The sequence below is a fragment of the Palaemon carinicauda genome, chromosome 7, assembly GCF_036898095.1.
Source record: "Palaemon carinicauda isolate YSFRI2023 chromosome 7, ASM3689809v2, whole genome shotgun sequence".
Taxonomy (NCBI): Eukaryota; Metazoa; Arthropoda; class Malacostraca; order Decapoda; family Palaemonidae; genus Palaemon; species Palaemon carinicauda.
Window position 1 is genome coordinate 167,937,973 of NC_090731.1, and position 11,346 is coordinate 167,949,318.

Sequence of the window (11,346 nt, forward strand, 5' to 3'; positions counted from 1 at the left end):
AGCACCAGAGAGGGAAGCGGTGTGAGGCATGATGGGTGCAAAGGAGAGCAGTCCATTTGAAATCGTCAGGCCGCGAGCGTACTTATCGCGAAACCGTAATTTTTCATTTATATGATAAGTTACACCGTACGCAAATGACAGAATCCGCGAAGGTCAAACCTGCGAATATTGAGGGCTGACTATACTGAACAGAGTAGTCTTTGTCGTGAATGATGATGGGCACCATTGTCCAAGGCAGGCCTAAAATTGCCAAGATACAAAAGAATAACTTCAACATGTATGAAAAACACAAGAAAACATGTTGCTGTGGTTTTTCTTTCAACATGTTGTATTCCCTGTTTTGAGTTATTAAAAAGACATTTTAGCTTACAGTATTTTCATTCTATCTTTATTAGTTACAGTTTAATTATATACTGTTGTTAACAACCATTCACGAGATAATTATTTGACTAACAAAGTAATGAAGCAAAAGCGCATCAGTAAAGATAAACAACTGTACATGATCGAACCTATACTGTACAGTACACCGAGAAAAATCTAAACAACTTTGGCAGACATAAAGTACTGCATGTTTTTGTTTATAAATCTTCATATTTTCTGTGTACACTCAGTATACAGTACTACTACTATTTTCATACTGAATTTATATACACGATTCACAAATTTCATAAGTAGAATTTAGGGTGTATATAGTTGGTTGGGACAGGCAAAAAACTTTCTTATTACTGTACTGTAATTGTCCACTTAATTTTCCTAATGGGGAAAATATGTTTATCTTTGTCTGAAATATGATATGAAGCTATTTTATGATTTAGTGTTGACCAACCAGGAGTGAAGCTGGTTAGAAAGCAAATACAGGATTGAGATTTAGGGTTAGCTACGGATAGGGCAACTCTAGGCAGATCCGCCATCCCCGTAGGTAGGAATACGGCTCCTACTCCTAGGTTAGGTTAGGTGGTGTTTCCATGTTTGCTTTTATTTTAAAATGTGGTTTTCTGTCATAACTTTAAGAAATTTACACCCAGTCTGTCCCAACCAACTATAAGGGCTCCAACAATGTAATATGGATTACTTTTTTGAATTTAAAATGCAAGATGAGTGGCAATAAGTCAGAAATGGCATATAGTATGTCAAATTGACATCAAGTGGGGTACAGTATTGTTTTTAACATAAACACAATCCCAATTACTCTTTTTCTCTCTCTCTTCTCCTCATATATATATATATATATATATATATATATATATATATATATATATATATATATATATATATACAGTGATGCCTCAGCATACGAAAGTAATCCGTTCAGGATATGGTTTCGTATGCTGATTTTCTCGTATCCTGAGTCGCGTTTTACATGTAAATAGCGTAATCCGTTCCAAGCCTTATGAAGACACCTGTTCTTTCATAAACACACTAAACTGTAGTAATAAACATGCAATGCAGCCATTTCTATCATTCAATAATTAACCCAACCGTTAAAAACAGCCTAATCCATTCCAGAAACCACCATGAGATTATTCAATAATGTAGTTATAGCCTAGTTATCCCCTTCAAGCCCTAGGAAAACGGTCTGTTTCATTTACTACTGTATAAAAGTTACGGTACTGTATGTAAAGCATTTGGATCAGTGAAGGTGTATTGTTACCTGTACACCTAAATTAAGGGTTGATACCCTGAAAAAAAAGGTACAGTTAATTAACAAAAAAGTTGAAACTTTTTAAAATTTCTCAGCGACGAGTTGGGATCTCGTAAGCTTTTCGTATACTGGGGCATAAAAATCTTCTCATCGCTTTTCGTAAGCAGAAACTTTCATATCCAGAGGTATCACTGTGATATATATATATATATATATATATATATATATATATATATATATATATATATATATATATATATATATATATATAGGCTATTATCATCATCTCCTACGCCTACTGACGCAAAGGGCCTCGGTTAGATTTCGCCAGTCGTCTACATCTAGAGCTTTTAAATCAATACTTTTCCATTCATCGTTTACTTCACGATTCATTGTCATCAACCATTTATTCCTGGGTCTTTTAACACTTCTAGTGCCTTGTGGATCTCAGTTGAAAGTTTGGTGAACTAATCTCTCTTGGAGAGTTCAAACAGCATGCCTAAACCATCTTCAAGTACCTTACAATGGTCCCATCCACATAGTTTCATTTCTAATCCTGCCCTGCCATTTAACTCCCAATATTCTTCTGAGGGCTTTGTTCTCGAATTTACAAAATCCGTTACACACACACACACACACATATATATATATATATATATATATATATATATATATATATATATATATATATATATATATATATATATATGTATGTATGTATGTAAAATGTATACTGCATGGCCTATACTGTATAGCATAAAAATATTTCGGTAATTAAAATTATACATGAAAATCATGGCAAATATATTTTTTCATAAAATATAAGAAAGATATTTGTCCAGCAATACAAAGTTGTTAATCCCTTTTAGATATTCCCTTTATTAGATGTTTTCTGCATAACAATAATAATGTGTTCTTGGCCCATTACTTTTCATACTGCTTACACCTGATATGTGGTTTGGCCTGGAAAACAAGCTTGTTGCATATGCAGATGATGCTACTCTCTTTCCATCAATTCCATCTCCTAAATGTATATATGGTGTTACTGAATCCCTAATAAAGATCTAACTCAAATTAGTACCAATAGTAAAATTATTTATGATAATGTAAAATGGTGTTCACCTTGACAATGTTTCCTTAGCCTTTTAGCATGAGTTAGTATAATGTGTATGGATGTATGTATGTGATATATATATATATATATATATAATATATATATATATATATATATATATATATATATATATATATATATATATATATATATATATATATATATACACACAAACTGAAATGTAATAATGAAAATTAAGGAGTGACTGCAAGTATTTAGAAACTTTAAATACACAATAACAGTTAAGTGTTATAAATTGTATCCTATTGATAGTTTGTCTGGGTTATTTAAATTGCAGAGGTTAATATAATTTTTGGGGGGCAGTTAAAAAAAGCATGAAAATACCTTCATAAACCCTTTTTTTTTAATATGGATTGATATAACTAAAATTATCCTCAGATATTGATTCATTGTGACAGCACTAACCCAACTTTAATCTATTTGACCAAATTTGATTCTGTTGACCTAATTTGCTTAAGGTAAAGGATCAATATTTTACTGTTGACCTAAATTGCTTAAGGTAAAGGATCAATATTTTATAAAGGGAAAAGTTCCAAGTAACGTACTTACATTTTTTTTCAGCTCATCGACGTTACTTAAAGGTGAACTCCGGCCACCCACTTTCAAGGGCAAAATTGTTTATAACCTGTTCGTTGAAGTCAGGCATATCTAATATCATCTGCTGCTCAATGGACATCATTGCCATGGCAGCATATCCGTCTTCTGGCAAAGGGCATTGCAAAAAGGACTGTATTCTAGAAAAGGTTTGAAATTGCCGCTCGGGTTCTTTCCTCATCATTGGTGTCGTCAGGACAAGACTGGTTAGCTTAAGGGTTTCTGGAAGCGTCGATTGGAGACTGTTGTCGTATATATCCCTCAACAGACCTTCTAGGGTCTTAGTCTTGCCCAAATCTGTTCTTGCATATAGCACTAACAGTTCAGTTTCTAAATGACGGGGATGTAGCATTGTATAAGCATCCCCGACTATGGAAAGTTCCTTGTTAGGAAATTGTTGACCCAACACTGGAAAATGACTTAAAGGCAGTAATTTCTGCGCATGTATATGAGCAGTGAATTTCAACCTCTCACTAAACTCCGTCAGAATAATATCACAAACTTCCTTTACAGCCATCGAAACATCCGGGAACTTTTTCTCGATCACATCAGCCTCGCGCTTCAATTTAAACACCAATATTTGGAACGAGTCAAAGGAGGTTTTAAACCTCTTACGATCCATTGTTTTTGAAAGCAAGGAAAACTGGAGGTTGATGTGAGGCATGACTTTGCAGAAGAAATCCAACCAATACAGGAACCTGGGATCACTTAAAGTTCTTCTAATGTTCGATGCTCCACACCCAGCCTCAGGCGACATCGAGGTTCCCAAAACCTGGCACGATTCGACCATGACATCCTTCAGTTCAAAGATAGAATTAATAACCTTCCTTTTAAATCTCGATAACACACACTTCGGTACCCGTTTGGGACGCCTGTTGGCCACACGTTCCAATGTAGCCATTCGTTGAGGGGTCTTGGTAAAATAATTGTAAATACCAGATAAACTATTGAAAAACGCTCTAGCACTCTTGTTTTGACATACTGCCCTTACGATATCCACAATCGGCTCACGAACGTAACAGCTGATGAGATGCGCATTGCAATAAGATTTTCTTATTACTTCTGGCAAGCCCTTTTTGACAGCATCTAAGATAGTTGTACCGTCATAAACTTGAGCAATTAATTTTTCTTGGGAGGATCCCGTTAGTAAATCAAGATCTTTAAGCAGCACTTTCTCTAAAGAATCGGGGTGGACGAAACCCCAAAATCTTTCAACTGGTTCCCCTTTCCATATGTACCTGAGGATAATTGCCACTTGATCATTGTCACGAGTATCAACACCTTCATAACAAATTACTGCTAAATATTTGACTTCTTTTACTTCTTCCCTGATTTTGTTTTTACAAATACTTAATATTGACACCAGCAACTCTTTCTTAATTGTGTCAATTTCTTCTCTGAACACAGCTTCCGAAGCATAATGAGCCTTCAAAGAAGAATCCATTTTCAAAGGAATATTTATTAGATCAAGAAACACTCCCGGGTTGATAGAGATGTCTTCATTGCTTAATGGGAGCTTATACTTCCCACAGAACTTCAAACTGTCTACGACTAGGGACAATATAGCTCTATTTTTTCTCACGACTTCATTGTGCTCTGAAACCGAAATCCTTGTAAGCTTATCTACATCAGCTGAATCATCAACTTTACCAAGAATAGCCAAATTCACAGTGTTGTGTAAATGACTGACTGAGTGTTCATGGCTTTCCATCTTATCATGTATCATAATAAGTTCCCCCACACCTAACTTTGTCCACATTGGGTCCCCACCGTATAGCAGACACGGAAAGCAAAACAGGGCATGTCTTTCTTCACAACCACACAGCCACTCACAAGTTTCATACAATGCCATAGAAAAATCGGGTTCATATCCCCTATAAAATTCATTACCGCTATTCACAATCGTCAGAAATGGCGTAGGTCTACCTTTGGCCACAATTTCAATTTGCTTACTTTTTTTTAATCTTGAGAAAGAAATGCTCTTTAAATATATTACACTGTTTTCCATAATTCCGGACCTATATTAAGGCTGGCGGGATTTTTAGCATCGAATGTTGTGTTAATCTAGTAAAGGAAACACGTCAGTGTAAAAAGAAAAGAGAATTATAACACTTGGGGCACAAGCAATAGTCACACAAGCACTCAGATAAACACGCGGTTTTGCGTTTTGAGGGGTATGTCAGTGTTGCCAGGTGCGTTAGTGTAAAATTCCCTAAAACTCTTGATAAAAAATCCCCATTTCCGGAAATATATTTTCTTCTAATACAAAAAATACTCGCTATACTTCATGTAATTGTAAATAAACTAATTGCAACAATATAAAGGTTTACTCATCTGTTTCTTCTTCATAGATACATGTTTAGAATATAGTCACCAGTCATCCAAAATCCCCAAACCTAAGGATAAATTCCCAAATGTAGGGATAAGTCTCCAAATCTAGGGTATAAATCCCCATATCTGGCAACCCTGATGTGGCGCCATTCCCTGAGCAAAACGTATCTTACAGCAGTTACAGGTTTTGTTAAAATTGTTTAATATTGGTCTTCCCAAAAGCAAACGTCATTATATGGCGTTGTAAAGTTTCCAATATATTTTAACCCTATAATATTCTAGACGATTAATTTTCTGTTTGTTTGTAATTCGGTTTCATGCAGAAGTTTAATCGTACGTCCGGCAACGATGTAGCACGGCGTTTGTTTTTATTGGAAGTCTTTTGAAGTTGGTGCCATGTCGATTTACTGCAAGAAAAAAACCCAAGGCACTCTAAAATTTCATTGTTAAGTCGTGTATTAATCAAATAGGCAGCAATTAAATTATTAGCTCTGAAATATTTGTAGGTATCAAATACTTTCCTTATAATTGAAATCCCAAAATTGACTGACGCTGCTAAATGATATGGCAACGGCGAAATGAGATACATACATTTATGTCTTCTCGTCCATTTTGAATCTTTTAGATAATATATATTTTTCAAATTGTTTCTTATAGATACCTTACAAGGCTTAGGGATATATTTCGGCTATAGAACAGAAAGTTATAGAATACTGCACTGTATGTAGTTTTCATAACAGACTCCAGACCCTTGTATTTTGAATGATGAAATTTGGGACACGTGGGCCGTGGCCTTGAGCTGCGGGAGAGGAGGCCATTCAGTTCTGAATAAAGCTAGGTGTGAAGGGGAAACCCTACAGTTATTATGTGAAGTAAAATACTGGACAGCAAGATGGAAGAACGGAAACAGTAACAAAGGCAAAGTAGAATTATAGGACTACATAAGTAAATGGAGAGTTCAGCCAGTTATGGGGCGAGATAATAGATGCCTACTGGGAACTGAAGTTTGGTCGTTACTTGTCATCACCCTTAAGGAATCACGCTAGGTTTTGTTTCGCATGTTGCTGCCCAAAATGGAAAGCACGAGCGGTTCTTAGAGACATTGGCACAATTGGCTTCCCGACTGGACGGCCATGACGTCAGATGTAAACACCCAAGATGGCGGCTGCAAAAAGGACGGGCTCTTACTTGGCAATCTTGGGTCCAGCGAGCCTCGAGATAATACAAATTTGCTTCGTTCATCCTGTCGTAACCGAAGAATTCTTCAATTATTATTATTATTATTATTATTATTATTATTACTTGCTAAGCTACAACCCTAGTTGGAAAAGCTGGATACTATAAGCCCATGGGCTCCAACAGGGAAAATAGCTCAGTGGGGAAAGGGAACAAGGAAAAGTAAAATATTTTAAGAGCAACAACATTAAAATAAATATCACTTTATAAACTAATAACTAACAAAATAAGGAGAAGAGAAATAAGATATAAGATAGAACAGTGTGCCCGAGTGTACCCTTAAGCAAGAGAACTCTAACCCAAGACAGCGGAAGACCATGGCACAGAGGCTATGGCACTACCCAAGATTAGAGAACGAAAGATTTGATTTTGGAGTGCCCTTCTCCTAGAAGAGCTGCTTACCATAGCCAAAGAGTCTCTTCTACCCTTACAAAGAGGAAAATGGTCACTGAACAATTGCAGTGCAGTAAGAAGAATTGTTTGGTAATCTCAGTGTTGTCAGGTGTATGAGGACAGTGGAGAATATGTAAAGAATAGACCAGACTATTCGGTGTGTGAAAATGAACTGTAACTAGAGAGATGGATCCAATGTAGTACTATCTGGCCAGTCAAAAGACCCCATAGTACATAATACAAAAATTACTGCAACCATTAGAAAAATTCTGGGTGCCATGACATCAGCTGATCGGTTTCGTTTGACTTTTCTTTTCCATTTGCTCCTCGAACTGCGATAAATGTGATGATATGACACATTTATGACACGCCCCCCCCCCCCACACTCCGTATCGAATCTCCCCGGACAGGGGCACCTTTTGTCCCATATGTTTAAAATTTTGAAAAAAAAAATAAGCTAGTGAAATTTTCTCTGGCTACGATGTTATTTTTGGATTTTTCATTATTCCACCATCAAGGAATATATGTGTATATTTCTACATAAGTGTACACGCACACACACACACACACACACACATATATATATATATATATATATATATATATATATATATATATATATATATATATATATATATATATATATATATATAATGCTAATAGAAAAGTATTTTAGAAACCTTTATTTTTATAACCAATGCAGTCTTACCAATTATCAATTAAATCATTAGATTATTGTCTTCTGTAAACTATAGAATAAACTAAATGAAGAATTGAAAAGCCTTTGGAAATTTATTGATAAAATTGAAACTGAAGAACAAAATATATTAAATCGTAACTAAAAACATAGTAGCCATCTGTTGAGATAGTAATTTACTACCACTAGAGGCGATTGAATCATTTGACTGGCCAGATAGATCATAGTACGACATTGGATCACTCTCTGGTTACGACTCATCTTTCCTTTGCCTACACGTACAACGAATAGTCTGGTTTATTTTGTACCTATTCTCCCCTTTCCTCGTGCTACTGACAACGTTATGATAACCGAGAACTTCTTTTTTTTCTTTTTTAATGTGCTGCCAGCTCATCTAAGAAACATATCAGGAGTGAGTGTAGATGTGTTTAAGAATAAGCTCGATAAATACAGTACCTAAGATGCATCCCAGACCATCCAAGACTAGAAGATGCAAAATACACCAGAAGATGCATTAGCAACTCTCAGGTGGATATACGAGGTGCCTCACACTGAGGGACCTGGGGGAACCCAAACAAAAAATAAGGATAAGGTAAGGCGCTCTATCTCTCTCTCTCTCTCTCTTTAATGTGCTGCCAGCTCATCTAAGAAATATATCAGGAGTGAGCGTCGATGTGTTTAAGAATCAGCTCGATAAATACCTAAGATGCATCCCAGACCATCCAAGACTGGAAGATGCAAAATACACCGGAAGATGCATTAGCAACTCTCTGGTGGATATACGAGGTGCCTCACTGAGGGACCTGGGGGAACCCAAACAAATAAGGGCTAGCAACTGCATTGCAATTATTCAGTGGCATCGTTCCTCGTGGTAAGGATAGAAAAGAGACTTTAGCTATGGCAAGCGGCTCTTTTAGGAGGACATTCCAAAATCAAAACATTGTTCTCCAGTCTTAGTTAGTGCCAAAGCCTCTACCATGGTCTTTCAGTGTCTTGGGGGTAGAGTTCTATTGCTTTATTGTACAGTATTTTATCATTTATCTTCCCTTAATTTTAAGTTTTTATAATTCATATATGAAAGATCCATTTTAATGTTGTTAGTTCTCAAAATATTTCATTTTAATTGTTCATTACTCTTGTAATTTATTTATTTCCTTTCCTCACTGGGCTATTTTTCCCTGTTGGAGACCTAGGGCTTATAACATTCTGCTTTCCTAACTAGGGTTGTGGCTTAGTTAACAACAACAACAATAATAATAATATTGTAGGCCTATCGGTGTACAAATTGTAACTGGTCACATAAATTCGTCTAAATATATGATTTTTTTCTTTTATATATAAGCTGCTGTCAGATGTCAGGAAATTGCGTCTACTATTACTTGCTAAGCTACAACCCTAGTTAGAAAAGCAGGGTGCTATAAACCCAGGAGCTCCAACAGGGAAAATAACTAAGTGAGGAAAGGAAATAAGGAAAAATGAAATATAAGAACAGTAACAATATCAAAATGTTTCCTATATAAACTACAAAAACTTTAACAAAACGAGAGAAAGAGAAATACAATAGAATCGTGTGCGAGTGTTACCTCAAGCAAGAGAACTCTAACCCAAGACAGTGGAAGACCTTGGTACAGGGGCTATGACACTACCCAGGTCAGGAAAACAATGGTTTGAGTTTGGAGAGTCCTCCTAGAATAGCTGCTTACCATAGCTAAAGAGTCACTTCTAACCTTGCCAAGAGGAAAGTGGCCACTGAACTATTTCAGTGCAGTAGTTCCCCTTGAGAGAAGGAGAATTGTTTGGTAATTTCAGTATTGTCAGGTGTATGAGGACAGTGGAGAATATGTAATGAATAGGCTAGACTATTCAGTGTATATGTAGGTAAAGGGAAAATGAACCATAACCAAAGAGAAGGATCCAATGTAGTATTGTCTGGCCTGTCAAAGGACCCCATAAATCTCTAGCGGTAGCATCTCTATGGGTGCTTCCTCCTAAAATTTCGTATGGGGTGTTCCCCCAGATCCCCTCCCGCTGTCAGTGCCATTTCAAACTTTAGCTACCCACCAATGGAAAAAAAGCTCTAGATTTAGGTGTCCCTCATTTCAGTTTTTAAAACTGGTCACCCTGAAGCTATTCAAAATTGAGATGCTACTTTTTGGAGAGGAGGGAAGCATGCAGTTGCCTGTAAGAAAGAAATGTTAAAGAAAGTTGGACAATCATATGGAAACCCCACTTTTCCCTCTGTTTCTATATAAATAGGTGTTTTTAAAAAAAATGAATGTGAAATTATTCTAACTTAAATTCCACACCACCATTGAGGTAAAATTCAAGGGCTGTTTTCTATATAAAGGTTTCCCCCAGTTCTAAAAAATGGATTTTTACACAGGAAATATCAATTTTTGGGTGAGATACCCATGTCCTTCTGATGGAAGTTCCTCAAAGGCAGCTTTCTACTTGAAATATTTCAGAAATATCCGATGTAGAAAGCTGCCTTTGAGGAACTTCCATCAGGACGACATGGCTGGAGCCCATAAATATCACATGAGCAGGGGCCTTCCCATACTCGTTTGCCAAATGTTGCCGCTACACACACTCACGATGGACTGTTCTCCCTACTTCAAGCTCACTATATAGCCATCAAGAAAGCCAAGCTAAGGTAGTGATATATGACGTAAACAGGTACTTCTTAGAAGAAAATGCAAATATAAAAAGAAAAGAGTAAGGAGGATGGGTTAGGGAGTGAGAACTCTATCAGAAACTGAGATGGACCAGCAGTCGTGAAAACATAGCAAGTATCCGTCTCAAGGGACACTTACTCCCAAGGCTCGGCACTATGTCTGCATAAGTCTCCCAGTGACGAGACAGGCACCTCTCTACTTTTGGCCCTGAAAGGAGTGGGTTGGGCTGCTTGTAAAGGCTGTACATTCACAGGCTCTTTCTGGGATGAGGTCACAGGCAGGGCTGATTGCGGTCTCGGAGCAGGCTTTAACCTTAATCACGATCCCGCAGGCTTGGCTGCACCTGAAGGGTTGGCACGATGGTTATGTTCCATGACCCCTCGTAAAAAGCAGGGGAAACTTTTTCTTGCCATTTATGGCCATTTTAAGCAAACCTTTATAAAGCCTCCCCACAGTGTTACAAAACCTTTCCCCCACAACTATGAACACTTTTAGCTATAATGTACACTATTTATGTTATACGTCTAAGTGCACTGCCGAATAAGGTGTACGTGAGATTAGTCTAGCCTAGCCTAGCTCACGGGTACGGTACCGGAGTCCTTTCTGCTATAAACGTTCACTACCGTATATGTATAATATTTTA

General features: G+C 36.8%; 1 protein-coding gene across 1 annotated transcript; it reads right to left on the reverse strand.

Moving 5' to 3' along the window:
• Nucleotides 1-3,348: 3,348 nt before the first annotated feature.
• Nucleotides 3,349-5,082, reverse strand: LOC137644648 (zinc finger MYM-type protein 1-like). The gene has a single exon (XM_068377599.1). The coding sequence runs from the start codon at nt 5,080-5,082 to the stop codon at nt 3,349-3,351; it is 1,734 nt and encodes a 577-aa protein (XP_068233700.1).
• Between the last annotated feature and the right edge of the window lie 6,264 nt (nt 5,083-11,346).

What these genes read in the sequence shown, in the direction of transcription:
- LOC137644648 (XM_068377599.1), bottom strand. Translation starts at nt 5,082, where the DNA reads ATGGAAAGCCATGAACACTCAGTCAGTCATTTACACAACACTGTGAAT.